The sequence below is a fragment of the Lytechinus variegatus genome, chromosome 15, assembly GCF_018143015.1.
Source record: "Lytechinus variegatus isolate NC3 chromosome 15, Lvar_3.0, whole genome shotgun sequence".
In the NCBI taxonomy this organism is placed as follows: domain Eukaryota; kingdom Metazoa; phylum Echinodermata; class Echinoidea; order Temnopleuroida; family Toxopneustidae; genus Lytechinus; species Lytechinus variegatus.
This window is the reverse complement of record NC_054754.1, coordinates 5,487,472-5,504,076: the sequence shown is the minus strand read 5'-3', so window position 1 is coordinate 5,504,076 and position 16,605 is coordinate 5,487,472. Positions and strand designations below refer to the sequence as shown.

Genomic DNA, 16,605 nt, shown 5'->3' with positions numbered 1-16,605 from the left:
TGATGAGTCGTGATCCATCATGTTGCACCAAACTACGACGATGCGGCTAGGCTCTTCCACCATGCTCCTGCATAATTTAATCTTTTATTTTTACTTCACCATCTCTTAGTTTCCCTCGTTCTTTTTCCTTTCCATTTTTTTTTTCTTGTCAAGTTTGGTTAATTTGGCCAGCTTATTCAAACTTACTTTGCCAGATGTCCTGTTCTGTCTTTCTTGAAAAAAATTGATCAGATCATGTAATATGCCACAAAAATAGATTTTTGTATTAACTGAAAAGAATACAATACTGATAATCACTATATTTATCCATAGGCATCACTTGACCAAGAAAAGCTTAACTCATGAATATGATAACTTTGTTCAAAATATTGGTCAGCATGGTGTTATGTCTTGATAATAACATCTTGTGAATACATACATTTGATATTGTAAAATTGCAGCTGAATACATAATTACATAAAATATATTTTTTGTTGTCTTCTTTATAGTTCTGAGTATTCGCGGAGCTCAAGAAGAAGAGCCGCCCGATCCACAGCTGATGCGGCTGGACAATATGCTGATAGCAGAGGGCGTGGCAGGGCCAGAAAAGGGCGGAGGATCGGCAGCGGCGGCAGCAGCAGCAGCAGCGTCGGGCGGAGGACTAGGCCAACCAGAGAATGCTATTGAACATTCAGATTACAGGGCGAAGCTGGCTCAGATCAGGCAAATCTACCATACGGAACTTGAAAAATACGAGCAGGTGAGAAATCATGAAGAGCAGCTAGTCTCCTCTCCAGGGACAAGTCTTGCTCCAAGTTAGATCGATCTGATCATTCTCACTTATGGCTAGCCATTGGCATCATAATCAACAATGTATATGCAACTGTCCAGTTGTAAACAAAGTGCATGCTTGGAGGAAAAAAATATGCACGCACATGTTTCTCATAGTTAAAGAAGAAATCATTTAAATGGACATATACCTTTCAGATGATGGTATCACTGGCTTGCCATAGTTGAGATTGATTGAATCAATTGCAACTCATAAAGATGGAATAGACAAGGGGGACAAGATATTTAAAGTTGGAATGCAGTTTACTCCATGATGTAGCTCAGCAAACAGTGGTTTTAAGTAACTGTCAATGACACAGTAATAGAGGTACTGGGACAAAAGTAATAGGAAAAATTGTATTGAAAGTTTGAATATCTACCTATTTTACCATGGGTTTGGTTGTGGAACTTATGTTTTTACAGGCCAGGGATCTGTTGCAGAAAGAATTGCAATCAAACACAACTCCAAATATCGAACACAACTTCATTTCCAAACAATTAAGACTGCCATGTAGGACTTTTGCATGATTTTTAGAGTTGTAACTCTTTTTTTTTGCAACGAGCCCCATGACTCTTCACCAGAATCTTGCGCAATATTTAGAATTTCAATGGCATCCGACATTGTGGGTCTTTGACCGTTCTCGCAAGAACCTTATTCAACATTTATCATACCAACTTATGCCCTCCTCTTCTGACTCCCAAGCAGGCATGTAATGAGTTCACAACGCACGTCATGAACCTGCTCCGAGAACAGAGCAGGACGCGGCCCATCGCCCCCAAGGAGATCGAGCGCATGGTCAGCATCATCCACCGCAAGTTCAACGCCATCCAGGTCCAGCTGAAGCAGAGCACCTGCGAAGCTGTCATGATTCTACGCTCAAGGTTCCTGGACGCAAGGTAAGATCATAGGTATCGACATCAGATCGCTGCAGGATTGGCTAAGGGGTGTGCGGCTGGCATAACCTTGCTGAAAAGAACACAGTGTTGCACATTGTGGGCGTTTACAGCGTGTTCTCATTGTGGACTGACTATGTGAATATGTGAACACACTGTGACACGTACTGTGAGACACTTCTTTCCAGTAGGGAAGGACTGTAGCCCAAGTATAAAAATGTACAACGTGTTCAAGAGTTAACATCCTTCTTCCTGACCGTAAGGATTGGGAATCGACGTGCGTAAATCTGTATGCCCATAGTCCAGTAATAGTGGCCCTTTTTTCACACAGAACGATAAAACCTGAAGCATATTGGAGATTTAGGTTTATGGATTTGACAATCTGCAGGGAAGTTTTAATGGCCTATGGGTTAACCATCTCTTATGATACTGTGCATCAGTTGGAATAGATGAAATGATATTTCCAGAGGTTGTAAAGCTTTCTTGACTTGCGTTCCAGTGACGAAACGAATAGTCCTCAAGGTTTCCCAGTCTCAGAAGTTGCGTTGTCACTTTACTGAAAGTTGATTGGTGTCGGATACATCTGGAGCAGCAGTGGCGCAGGAAAGATTGGCTCTGACAAACAGTTTGGGGTGGAGTAGTTGTTTCTACACAATAATTGTTCCTCCTAAGCTTATTCTGATCAGAACGTTCAAGTGCCACTGATGGTGTAGTCCAGATAGGACCTTGATAGATGGAACCTATCTTTCCCTAAGCTAGCGTAGAGGGACCGACTCCCAGATTCCTGACTCTGCCAGAGCAATCCCCTCAGAACCCTCCGCATCAACTGTAGGGAATTTGACAGTCGGTATAGCTTTGGGAAAGATATCTTCCGTCTATCAATGTCCAATCTGGAAGTGGCGGAACAATGATCAATGATCTGTGAGAACAAGAGATATCTTTTTGTAATCTGAAGTCGGTTTCACCGCTGTGACTCTGGCATAAAGATTCAGTGTTGAAGATGACAGTTTGTCACAAGATTCACTTGGCCATGGGAGGAAAGAACCGGTCACTGGGTAGCAAGGTAAGAGTGTCTAGAAGATCTCCTTTGATTTCTTCAATGCTCAGAATGGCCCAGGGGTCAGTTTCTGGAGACGCAGTTGGTTAGTAGAATGAAGTGTTTTCGTCCAGAGAATTATTAAAGCCCCCAAAACAGAAATCCTGAGCAGCAGCATGCATTGCCGTCAGTGATTCATGCGCGCATCATATCTGCAACAGTGGCAGTGCGCATTCTGCTAGTTGGTCCTATGCGTAGTGCCCCTACATTTATTTACTTTGCGCAATAAAATGAATTATATTGTTACATCACCTAAGAAACCATGCAACATTTTGGACAGTAAGTTTCCAACAGTACAAATTTTCACTTTCAGTCTCCTATTTGCTTGCGTACATACATGTAAAAGTAGGCGTTGTACAATATTTGAATGGCATATCAACATACAGTCAGTTTGAAGATATTTGGTTCGGTTTTAATCTTGACTTCATCTTAATTTCTTCCTGTTTGTGCCTTTATAGGAGAAAAAGAAGGAACTTCAGCAAGCAAGCAACAGAGATCCTCAACGAATACTTCTACTCCCATCTTAGCAACCCCTACCCAAGTGAAGAAGCGAAAGAAGAACTAGCAAGGAAGTGCGCCATCACGGTAGCACAGGTATGGACTGTGTGGATCTCTGTGTATGTGGGTTTTGTGTGTTTTTGTATAATAAAACCAAACGTCCCCGAATTTATACAAAAACACACAAAACCCACATACACAGGTATGGACTGTGTGGATCTCTGTGTATGTGGGTTTTGTGTGTTTTTGTATAATAAAACCATTCGGGGACGTTTGGTGAAACATGGTCGGGTCTCTTAATAGGTTGCAAATTTTTAGTATGTGACACTAAAATGTAAAATACTCTGAAAAATGGGACAAATTTTGCATACATCCTTATCATAACTGGTTGATAGATATTTGTCATACACACACACAAATGTCCTCAGTGGCATGTTGTATGCAAGAGTTTCAACCATCCATAGCTGATGATATAACAATATAATATTGTGTGTGCCGGGGGGGGGGGGGTGAGGGAGTTATAAATCAGTATCAACCAGATATAATTGTCATTTTGGGACCGACTTTGAACAACGGTTCACACAGTCATGTAACTTCCTAGTGCTGCTGTGGACACATAAATGTCAAGTTTGTAATGGTTATTCTGAGTTATTCTTTGAGATCATTTTCAACCAAATTCTAGGTTACTCTGCACAAGTGAAAAACATTTTGCTTGATAATCATTAAACAAAGTTATTATTTGCATTTGATTTTTTATTTACAGGTTTCCAATTGGTTTGGTAACAAGAGGATCCGCTACAAGAAGAACATCGGCAAGGCCCAAGAAGAAGCCAACCTCTATGCTGCAAAGAACGCCGCCTCAGCCGTATCCAGTGTCAACCCGTCCAGCCAATCGCAGGCCTCGGCCGGCTCCCAGGAGGGACAGTCACCGGGCACGCCCACCTCGGGCTCGGGAGGGGGCGGCGGCTACGGCATGTCATCGGGCGGGGGCATGATGGGAAGCGGCGGAACGGAGTACATGGGGATGCCGAACGGAGACAGTTACCAGCTGCCAAATCAAGTGGGTGCCAACGTTCAGTCCCAGGTATTGAGATGTGTGCGGTGATGGTAGGATAGTTTAGTTTGAAAAAAGGGTGGGGTTTTGTGGATATTGATAGATCTCCTTTTCGAAATTGATTATCAAACTTTTATCAGTTCATGCCAAAGTTATAAAAGAATGATACTAAATACCAATAGGCAAATATTATTAGTGGAAATTCTAAAAACTCATCCAAAAAATTTGTATAGAAGTGAGGCAAAATAGAGAGCTATCATTTTAATTAAAGTAATGCAAAGACATGGATATTGGTAGTTTTTCAAATGTTATTTTCTAACTTTTGTTTAAGTCTTCATTGAAGTGACTAGATTTTTAAAGAAGCTAAATGATAAGGGGTGGGAGTCAGAAAATGGCAGATGTGGTGATTGTGTGTGTATGGGGGGGTGTGAGGTTGTGTGTAAGTCGCATGTGGATTTTAAATTTTTTGTGTAATGAGAGGTGTGTGTTTTTTTCGAGAGATTAAAAAACATGTAGATGAAATAAGATGAAGAAACTAATTTTTCTTTTAACAATTCGAGGAGCAAAATGATAGGATCAATAGTATAACAGAAACAGCCAAGTGGATTTAATTTTGATGTGTGCTTTTAGTGGTGTGAGTGAATTTTTGTTTGCATGTGAACTCTAAATTTACATGTGATTAATCTTATTTTAGTTGTATGCTGCAAACTGAAGAACTGTTCACGAACTTAAGATAGAGTTGAAGATTGTGAAACTTTTTTTATGACTGTAATGATCTTGTCTTTTTTCAATCTATTAATCGCTAATTAATCAAATTGCAATATTAATTACATCATCTGTAAGTAATAATTAGGCTCTCCTGCAGTGAAATTGGATGTCATTACAGAAATGTTCTGTTCTGTCCTATTCATTTCCAAAGGTATCATTTGAATGCAGTTTTTTATTTAAACATGTATATGTAAGACCATTTTAATGTCTACATGAAAAAGATTCAGCTAGAAATTTGAATGTGAAATATGATCTTATGAATTTCAAAATGAATAAATGAAAAAATTCTAACAGAGACCTCTCATTCAGAAACACATTGTTAAATCCTCCAAATGTTGGAATATGCTATTCAGAATATACGTAACTATTCAGAATATATACGTAATGAATGCATAATTATCATCGCTATTTTTATTTGGTCTCTCCCATTCCATCTTTTCCCTTGTTTCTACAATTGTTTCTCTCTCAATTATTCCATTCTCTTCTTGCCACCCACCCCTTTCTCCTTGCTACTTCACTACCCCGTTCTCACTTCTACCCCTTCCTGATCCGTTATCTTCCCTCAATTGCCACACCATGTCTCTTTCTATCCCTCTCTCCTCTATTTTCCTACTTTCCTGTTTTCCACCCCAACTTCCTCCCTTCTGCTTTCTCCCTCTCTCTTGCATCCCTTCATTTCTCATCTTCCCTGCTTTTCTTCAACATACCTTCTTTTTCCTCTTCTCCCTGCTTCCTCACCTTCTTGTTCTCTCATCCACTTTTACCTTATTTTTATTCTCTCTTTTTTCCCCACTCCTATGCCTTTGTCTTTCTTCTTTCCTTTCTTTCACCCCATTTTCCTCCTGCCTTCATCCTATCTTACATCTGTTTGTCTTTCTGTGTGTATCTTGCTTCCTTTTGTTCCATTACGACTACCTTCTTCCCCTCCTTATCCAACCTTCTTTCTTCTCCTTCCCCTCTCCCTCTCTCTCTTCATTTCCCCCACCCCCACCCCCTGCAGGTGGCGAGCTTAAGACAGGTCATATCACAGACAGGTAGCTACAACAGCGACAGCCTGCCCCCTCACTCCCAGCCGCCGTCCATTTACAACCCCTCATCCCTGGGCCAGTACCCATCAGGGAGGGCTAGCGGGGACATGGTAGGTGCAACATGACCCCCTTCTCACCCCCCAATTATAATAATAATAATCATCATCATCATAACCACCACCATCATCATGGGTAACATCACAACAAAACCTCGCCCCTCCTCCGGCACAGTCACACCGGCCGAACTGAGTGCAGACCAACCAAAGCTGTTATATTATTACCAATGGCATATTATCAGTTTGGTTGGTGTCATTTAAGTCCGTGTGACTAGGGCATTACCATTATATTTCAAATACATATCGATAGGGGTGGGTGATGGGGGGGGGGTGGGGGTTAGAGGGAGATGCAGCAAGATTTATGTCCTGTTAACATTAACAAGTTTGCCAATGTCGATGCCTCTTGTGTTGCGTGTTCCAAATCCTGCGGCACATGCAGCGTTATTAGGAGCTTATTGTGTTTGTGTGAACACTCCTGTTGGATCCAAGCAGTCCAAGTGAAGTGAAATTCAAAATGGGTTAACCCCCCCCCCCATTCATGTATAGATTGCCTTTATTGTTTGCTGAGAATGAGGAGAGTTGGGCTCTACTCTAAAGCAGAACGTACACACGAGATGAGAGACCCCTCTTCAGCAGTTGACTAAATCATTGAAACAGAATTGAGCATGGCTGTTTTGGGGAGAGAAAAAAAAAGGGCCAGAGTATAAGTCCATCTCATCAAGAACTTCATAGGCTCTACCAAAGAATCAGACGGCTTCTTAGACCGAACATAGAGTTCAGATTTGGGCCTAATAAACCATGGATATTGACTACAGTTTAATAAACCCTCTTAACCTCTCAAAATCAACATCTTTGCACTGTTGTGAGTCCTTCAGTTTTGCTTCAGAGTGGCTTTTCTTCTCTTTATTTAAAGTGCTGCATCCCCAAACAATCCCTCTCCTCACCTCTTCATACCTCTATGGATGCCAAGATACCCATTCCATTCTTGTAATGTGCAACATTACGTCCATTGTAAATTACGCCTAATTAACCAAGACCATGTACAATAGGAAATATTAACCACCGAAATCTTGACGCAATCGATCTAGAGTTTAGTGTAAATCTTTACTATAGGGAAAGAGGCACAACTTTTTTTTAAAGAGTGTCGGGTTATTTTAACGAAATCATTGGCGCAAGGAGAATTTCTTGTAGTTGATATCATTTAAAAATGACCTGTTTTAGTATCCCAAATGAATTTTAGTTATTTCAACCTTGAGTAATAATTCAATAAGTTTTAACAGCTTTTTTTTTCAGTGAACAAGCTTTCTCATAATTCTAGTACCAGTAATTTTGTTTTAAGCTGGTATTTTGAAATGTTGCAAAATACTGGGAAAATCAATGAATTCCTTTTCAGTGATAGCTGCTTGTGCCAATGAATTCACAGAGAATTATAGCAAAAATTTGTCTTACATGTATGTAAATATATAACTGTGGTAGAATGAATTGTATGTCCTTATACTGATTATCCTACTTCTGCCAAAAGATTGATTTAATTATTGGTGCATGGATACTAAGCGATTTATTTCAGTTTTCAAAAGTTTCATTCCGTTTCATTTTGCCATATTTATTTTAATAATACATGTAGGTCCGCAGGTCATGTTCAATTTTGAAGTGGATTTTTTTTTAAATTAACTTTTTAATTTTATTTAATTGATCTATTTATGGTTATGCTCTCCAGTGGCATAGTATATAACTCTGGAATTGTTCATTGAACTCTTTAAAATTGTTATTTATTTGTCTTTAGGGTGTAAGAAAAGTTGCCAAAGTTATGGTTCAATTAAAGCAATGAAGTATAGCTTTGTTTTTGTTTTTAATGGGAATTTTAGTTCTTGTTTTACCAGGCTGAAGTTTGTTCTAATAAGATGAAAGAGAAGTATCTTAATATACTGTTGATTGAACTTATTTTTGATGGCAGATATTTTAGTGCCAAAATGGTAACAATGATTTTATATAATAGTCAAGATTCCTGTAATTTGGTTTATAATTTTTCAGATCATGGAAGTGTTATGCCATCATATTGTGATCAAATAAGAAGAGAGTTGATTAATTATAAGTATTAAAAATCATTATATGTGGATATGAGTTTTGCAAATTGAAGTTTATAAACTTATGCATTATATTAATGATTTCAAGAATCTAACTTACAAACTTTTTATTCTCGACTATATAATGATGACGATAGAGAGCCAGTGTCTTTTGTATCGGTTGAGTGAGACCTCTGACGTTCTGCTTTCATTTGATATCAATAATTTCGCAGTCTCTATTAGGAATCTCATCTGTTGCTTTTTAAATGACTCGAACATTCCCGCAAATCAGCGTCGATCCCAGTAATTTTATAGGAATTCCAAATTGATGAGAAAGGGAATATTTGTGATATCTTCCAATGCAGTGACTTTGAAAATGAATTGTATAATATATATATCTTAACAGTATCATTGGTTTCATCATGCAAATTAGAGTGAAGAAAGACAACGTGTGGGGGTGTTGACTTGGCTATGGCAGGCCATGCGTGCCAGGGTTTGCTATACCATTGGTCTTTTATTGATGTTGCAAATCTTGGTCGCGATTCAGTCGAATATACTCATTATTTATCATTGACGAAAGAAGCAAAAAATCAACTGAATTTGCGTATCCTCCATGCGAGGTCCCTACTGTGGTGCGATCCATTAAAAACCTGAAATCAATAATCATTTCTTGGATATTTTGAACATAATTAGGATACTGTTATCTACATGAGCAGCAGCAGTATGCATTTAGCCATTAGGCCCTAAGCGGACCGCACCCGTGTTTATTTATCCAGCAACCTTGTGATATTACATCTTGGACGAAACGTGTGTATTAGGGTACGAAGGTTTCACATTCATCCTCCCATTTTCTTGCGTACAACAAGCCAAGTAGGCATTGTATAATTGAAAATATTAAGCTTATTTTTACTGGTACAGCCCCCCCCCCCCCCCCCACCCGATCTAAATAATTACTCCACAATTCACACTGATTTCAGTCGAGGATCAAATCACGATGGTGTGAACGCAGCACTAGAGACCAATGGTGAAAGCGAAAAGTGGCATGGATGACCAGCCATAGTTGAGCACTATTTTTAATTTTTTTAAATTCAATTTTGTGGATCACACCCCCGTCATTACTACAAAATATTGACAACGCCATTACATACCTCACAATCTAAGTATCATTGAATTTCATAGCAAATCACTGTATCTTCATCTTTCTAATGAAATATTCATTATTCAAGCCTCTTCCTTTCAAGATTTTGTAAAGAAATTTATTAAAATTGAACAATAATGATGTGTTAGGGTATAGTGACCAGAAAAGAACTGTAAGATCAGTTGAAAATTGCAACTCCCGATCTGGGGACTGTTTCATAAAGACGTGCATGTACAACTGTGGTAACTTTGTCGTCATAGTAACTGCCATGGAAACCTTGATTGTGATTGGCTGCTGAGCCCTGTAACCATGGTAATTACCATAATTGCAAAGTTATGATAGATGTAACTCTTTTTGAACCCGGCCCCAAGTCTGGTTCATGGCTACCCCATTCTTATAGAGGCTTGAATGGCCTCTTTTCTCTTTTTTGAGGCTTCCAAACTTGTAAAATGACACTTTATCCAATATAAGCGAGAAGTTTGGAACATTCCACGTCATCCTATCAACATCTCACCCATTGCGGTTACTCTTAAAAACTCTTTGCTTGGATTGTGAAGTGTGTGATGGCATATTAATTCTATATGTGAATATCAAATATTGAGAGAATATGAGATTATTCCTTGGTAATTTTGTCTTTTTATTTCTCTCCACTAGCTTTTGTAAATGTATTTTTCCTGTTACCTATATTTCACCCCCCCCCCTCTCTCTCTCTCTCTCGATCTCTTTATTGGTTTTGACTTGTATTTATGCCGTGTACATGTATATTGTATTGTAAATGGTCAGCACATGTAACTAAAAAATAATAAAAATGAAAATCAGTGCCAAGAAAAGTTCTGCCATTTGATTTGTGATTCTTACGTGATGGCTAGCAATTTCCTAGCCCTTAATTTCTTTCATTAATTGATTTGATCCGTGAAAGACACCTTAGTTTTACTGTTCATTCTTCCAGCTGCTTACACGTTTTTAGGTTTACCAGTCTGCGATTTTCGGTGATTTATTCCCTCTCTAAATCAATGTAATTAATTGGAAGCAGTAGATGTCAAAAAGTGAAAAAGCAAAGATTTGTAGATAAATCTTTGAGAAATCACACATTTACCAGAAAAAAATGAAAGTCTGACGCCAGTCATACAAAGTACAGTTAATCTGCACCATTGATTGTGTGTAATGTTCAGTGCAATCAATCGTAACATCGATCCTATGATCAAGCGCTATGGTTTGTGTAACGGCCAATAATCAAATACAAAATATTTTTATTTCCCCATTGTTACCACTACCAGGTGACACAGCATTTGCTCCTGCGACATTTACTCCTGCGACATTTCCTCCTGCGGCATTTACTCCTGCGGCATTTGCTCTGGCTTTAATATCTCGGAGGGTGTTGGGTTAGAGTTTGGATTGAAATAGAGTTTGGTTTTTTGATTCAGAATAATATAAAGATAAGGAAAAGGTTTTATATAGTTTTGGTGGCTAGGTTTTATGTTTAGACTAACGTGCAGATTTCCATCGGAGCAATTATCGTCGGCGCAAATGTCTTGAAACCCCACCACTATCATGCCTTGGACAGCGATTCTAACCCAATATTTGAGTGATAAAATGCTCAACTGTAACAGACTGGCTTGGATTATCGTCCTCGTACTGAAACCTAGGCCTGGTGATACAATGATTAGAAATTGATTGCACAGTTGATGTGTACGATTGATTCCACATCATGCACTGATGAAATCGATCATAAGATTAGCCCTGTAATCAATTGCTTTGATTTGTGTTACCATACCCAAGTGGTTTCTGCAGATTCTGTACTCGGCAGTGTAGCTTTTCCCCTTTTAATTGGAAATAAAAAAAATTGTTCAATATTTTTCAATTTTTACTTGCTTTCAAATGTTAAACTTCAGCAATATATCTGTTACCATTTTTGTCTACAAAGATTTTAATGATGATTCATCTTTACCTCCTGAAAGATTTTGATTATAATAATATTGCTCAAATATTTAAAGGCATTGTAGGGGTTCACTTGTAGAATAGTGGAATCTAGTTTAGAGTTTGTGCTTGATCTTTTTTCCTGGTAAAAAAAGCAATTCCCTTTTCATTATTAATTTCAATACTGCTGCAGGCAACCCTGACCTGACTTATTATTTTCTGCTTTTAAATGAGAAAAAAAAGTTACTGGACATTGTGTGGGAAGGATTTGCCCTTTGACCCACTTATTAACATTTTATTTGTCATTGCCATTACCATTAATCATCATCATCATCATATTTGTCATATTGTAATCTTTACTGCTGATAATCACCCTTTTTACATGCTCAAAATAGAGAGTGAAAGCTTGTCTAATGTATTGCGTTTGATCTGCGATGTTTCTTGTACTCTCGGAAGTTAGTTTCACTAAAGAGCTACATGTACAAGAAAGTAGAGGAGTTTTATCGATAATGCCATACATACAAATGATTTCTGATTCATAATCTTAACATTGCCCGTACATATTATATTTATACACACATTATTATGTAGTTTGCATCTATCAGAATTCGCTATGGTATCTTGAAGACAATTTTTTTCCATCCGGCCCACAAGTCATCAAATGATATGCTACATGGTAATGTAGCATAATTGTGACAATTATTCACACCAAATGGTTCATTTTTCATACTGTACAACGCTCTAGTTATTTCCACTTTTCAACTAAGTATGTAGTCCGATTTCGCCCAAGAAAACACAACATGTTTGCCCATTTCTCATCGACAAAAATAGGAAAGATAACAAATTTGTTCTTCAATAGTTTATGCATGGTGTTCTAATCCCCATAGCCTAACTAATGCCCTAACCTTTCCCCATTTTCTAAACTACCCTCTTTTTCTCTCCCTCTCTTGTATACAACCTGCACTCTAAATTCTCTCCAGCATATATTTCTATAAATGTATTTACCGGTCTGTTGATCTCTATAATGGGACCGTTAACTACATCTGCGACTTCCCTCAAATGATAGTTAAAATATTGTTAGAATGAAAAGGTGTTTCCGACATTGCCAGAAAATCTCCAAACGGGAAAGGAAGACCGAGGTTGTGCATCTGTTGAGAAAAATATGGTTCTTATCATCACGATGTTCGTCAAAGCCGAAGACTACAAGAAGCATGACGATTTTAAGACAGTGTCGAAGGCACTGTTCAGAACAGTCGATAAAAACATGCATATAGGACGCTGTCGACTTGCACTGGAGCGACAACAATAATTTCAGAGAAAATGTGACCATAAACTGGATTCTCACTGAGAGATGCAGAGAGCAGAATAGATGTAATGATGTGTTATTTAATAAATGAGCTCTTACCCCATCCCCATTTTAATTCTAACTTTATACCCGTAGTACTCATTCCACTCATATTGCATGTTCGCATGATATACAAAACCACTCCCATTCTAAACCTATCTGATTATTTATTTGTAGCTTTGTACCCGGTCCGGCATTTGGAGGAATCCGGCTCCGGTTCCACAGTTTGTTGCATGTCGTGGGTTTCTTTTGGCCCCCCAGTATTCTTTCAAAATTATGGACGATGTCTGCGATAGGACTGCATGTTTCGTAAACTATACTGCATGATCATTCCGCTTGTATTCCTTTTTCAACATCTAGAGGCATTTTTTGCGCCCTTCCCTCCTGAAAATGCATGAAATTTGTACTATTCAGCCCACCTATCGTTTAATCATTCATCCATTCATCTATCAAGAAGTCGATTCAACTTGAAATTGCTGTTAATTTTTAGGTTTATTTTCAGGTAAAGAGAGAGAGAGAAGGGGGAATTTAGTTAAGGATTTTTTTTCTAGCACAATTTTCACGCCTCATAAATCTGGACTTCTTTACTTAATAATCAATTTTCATTGTGTTCTATTATGGGATTGTCTGGTTAAGTATACCCCTATTTGTAGCCCTTCAGGGATTAAAGAGCTCATTTATTGAAACATGCCATTACTCTATGTTTTCTTGTTCTCTCGTTCTCTCAATCCGTCCCCTTTCCACCTGTCATCCCCTCCTCTTCCTGCTCACCTATTTCCTACTCATTCCCCTTTGTCAAATTTGTCCTTTCCAAAATTCTTTTTATCCACCCCCTCCCCAATGATAACCTTCATTCTTCATGTCCCCTGACACTATCCCTGTGATATGCCTCCCCAAATACCCCCCCCCCAACATCAACCTACTTGCCCATATGCACCTAACATATCTCTTCTGTATTATAATCTTAATTATAATGCTTTTAAATCTTCCTCTGGTTTCATTTCTTTACTAATTTCCCTTCTGCCTTTATCTCTCCTCTGTTCACCTCGGCTTTTACTCATTTATCTTCGTCTACCTGTCACATCCATCTTCTCTGCTTATGATGCCCCTCCCCAAATTCTCCATCACCACCATTAATGGTTGCTTTCCACCTATACACTTTCCAAACTACCACTTCTTCTCTTGCCACTACCCTCGACCACCACCACTACCCCATCCTGTACCCCTTCACCGCCCCTCCCGTACCCCCCCCATCCCCGCCCTCAGGACACCGGGTCCCATGACCGTATGGGTAGCGGTAGCGACAGCCAGCACACCTCACCCCGGGGTGGGGGTGATGACCGAAGCAGCAACGGGAACGTCAACGAGGACGGCAGTGCCAGCTGGGCTGGCGGGCAATCCAACCTCGACTTCAGTATTCAACCGATAGAGGGCGCTAACTTTGACGACGGCCGGGATTCACGTAGCAGTAGTAAACACTGAGACCCTTCTCGAAGACTATGTGAACCTCCAGAGTTTTTTAGGACTTTCCTTTTTTTATCTTTCGCTATATATCTCTGGCCCTTTTTATGTTTCTATTTCACAAATATAATTTTTTAGGGATGTTTGTTTAATTCTTATAATTACAAACTGTATTCAGACTTTGATAGTTTAATTTCTTCCATTTTACTCAATTATGTTTTCAAGTAGTATACATATGCAGCTGTGTTTCAAAATTCAGTAATTTTCCCCAGATTTTGAAACGTTACACACGTTTTGGTTCGTTTTTATTCAAAAGAGCATAATTTGCATTTATTGATTCAAAAATAATTTTTGTGCCAAAAAGCAGAGAAATAATGCGATGAGTACATCTTTTCAAAAGTATTTATTGCCATTATTTAGTCTTTTCAGGGACAAGTATGTATTTAATTCAAATTTGATTTTGATTTTTATCCATTTTCAAGGGGAAAACTGTGGCTGTAATATAGACCAACTAGAATAATAACAGATAGCTACAAAGTAAATGTAAAAGTTTGAAAGAATATAGTTCACAAAGGAGATTTTTGTTTAAATTCACCAAAATTAACTTTCACTTCAAAAGGCACAATTTATGTAAACACTACTCATAAGAAGAAAATAATTTCAGAACACAATATTACATCAATGTAGCCTTTACTTAGACTCGAGTATTCTTCTTACACATATTCCCACTGGCCTGTTTTACTGATTGAGTCAGAAAAAAACTGTAAACCTTAAAAATTGTCAATTTATAAAGGCTTGTCATGAACACAGAATTATTATTTACTGTATGTCCTGAAAGAGAATCTTCTCCCAAAGTTTCTTCTCGCCATTTTTACGAGGTACGTTTGTGCTTGGTCAATCAGGGGAGCGTTTCATCAATATTTTCGTCCGACAAGTTGTCAGATCTGACAACTTTCCTGGATTCTGATTGGTTGAGAAGCACTGTTACTGTAGTAATTGTCGGATAAAACAGGACTTGTCGTATAAAACATCTGACAAGTCCTTTCATGAAACGCTCCCCAGGAGGTATTCAGTGCTGTGATGTAAAATCTGTATTTTGTTAAAAGGAGATATGGCTACAGAAAATTGATCTAGATGTCCGTAAATTCATAATCCTACTCATAAAATCAGAGTTGCAGTAAAATTTCTTTACCAAGTACCTTATCAACTAAATTGACATGAGATTGAAAAGGTGTCGCTTTACGGCATACGTAAGAGTAATCTTGTGTGTTCATGATAGGTTTATTAAATTTGCAATTTTTGGAGTGTGAAGTTTGTTATACTCACTCTGACATTCAAACTACTAACTTTCTCCAACAAAGCAACTCAGCTGATTTTGTGTGGACCTCATATCGTAAAGGATTTTGATTATCGTATTCTTTAAAATAAGAATTTTTTGGACTTTCATTACTTTTCAGCGATGTCTTTCGAAGGAGAGTTGTTTTGATCAACATAATTTATGTCATAAAATGGAAACTTCTCAACATTTTACTCTGATATTTTAAAAGATATTCACAAGGAAAGGCGGTTGTGGATCTGCGGCACAGACTATGTATGGTATTTGCAGATTTCATAAATAAATAACACTATTTATTTTTTGTATATTGAGAAAAAATCCAATCATAATTTCATTCTTTCATCAGTCTTGTTACCATGGTTTCAGCATAAATTAGCCCACAATACTGAACTACCGAGTATACTGTTTTAATTTACACATATTATATAGTTACTTAAAACATATCGACAAATCTAGCGCCCTTTATAGAATATCAGACCCCTTCCTTCTATGTTTGCTAACTAATTCAGACCATAATTAATGTAGGAAATCTGCATAAACCTTGGCATTAGCCACAAATCCATAACCTCCTTTGTGAAGTCAGGCCTAGGAATTTCTTATCTTTCACCTCCGGTTGCAAGATGAATTGATTGAACATTCTCCCTTTTACAACCCCTGAAATATACCTGTATTTCAATCATTCATTCCAGATAAACTCATTTTGTTAAAATTATATTCATAAACCTATTTTTCAGTTGTAACAAACCATAATATTGTTACAGTAATAGAAAATGGAATCATTGTTGTCTATTGATCTTCTTTCCTGATGAAAAAATGGGTTAAGGGTTGCTGATGAAAATGAATTTGAGGAAATAAACCTGTTTTTGTTTGATATTATAATTCATGTTTTCTTATAAGATAATTATCCAAAAACAGTTTCATCTGTTCTATATGATATTGGACAGGTTTCAATTGTACATAAAAATTTCAGAAACGACGGTGTGTTTCGGAGAGGAATCTAATTAAGTCTCTGAGCCCTGGAGATTTTCCTTATTTACCTTACGTTCAAAGGACTACGCAGTTTGGACATTGTAAAGCTTGAAAGGTTTTACTTTTTATTTATAACCTCCTTGCCAACTAATTTTTTTTAAACATAGATGGTGTA

General features: G+C 38.0%; 1 protein-coding gene across 3 annotated transcripts; it reads left to right on the top strand.

Annotated features, from left to right (window-relative positions):
* Positions 1-480: 480 nt before the first annotated feature.
* Positions 481-14,876, top strand: LOC121429147 (pre-B-cell leukemia transcription factor 1-like). Of its 3 annotated transcripts, none has more exons than XM_041626076.1 (6): positions 481-739; positions 1,514-1,704; positions 3,256-3,391; positions 4,059-4,379; positions 6,118-6,255; positions 13,931-14,876. In XM_041626076.1, exons 1-6 carry the CDS (start codon positions 539-541, stop codon positions 14,144-14,146), a joined length of 1,203 nt encoding a protein of 400 aa, XP_041482010.1. In that variant the 5' UTR covers positions 481-538; the 3' UTR covers positions 14,147-14,876. The 3 variants fall into 3 exon arrangements, with proteins under 3 accessions (XP_041482010.1, XP_041482011.1, XP_041482009.1); XM_041626077.1 differs by having other exon boundaries at positions 1,511-1,704; positions 4,059-4,355; XM_041626075.1 differs by having other exon boundaries at positions 1,511-1,704.
* The last annotated feature ends 1,729 nt before the right edge of the window (positions 14,877-16,605 follow it).

Bases quoted from the DNA above. Each gene is read 5' to 3' on its own strand.
- LOC121429147 (XM_041626075.1), top strand. From the start codon at position 539: ATGCGGCTGGACAATATGCTGATAGCAGAGGGCGTGGCAGGGCCAGAA. The intron at 3,392-4,058 runs GTATGGACTGTG...TTTTATTTACAG, and splicing joins GCGCCATCACGGTAGCACAG to GTTTCCAATTGGTTTGGTAA. The intron at 6,256-13,930 runs GTAGGTGCAACA...CCCCGCCCTCAG, and splicing joins GGAGGGCTAGCGGGGACATG to GACACCGGGTCCCATGACCG.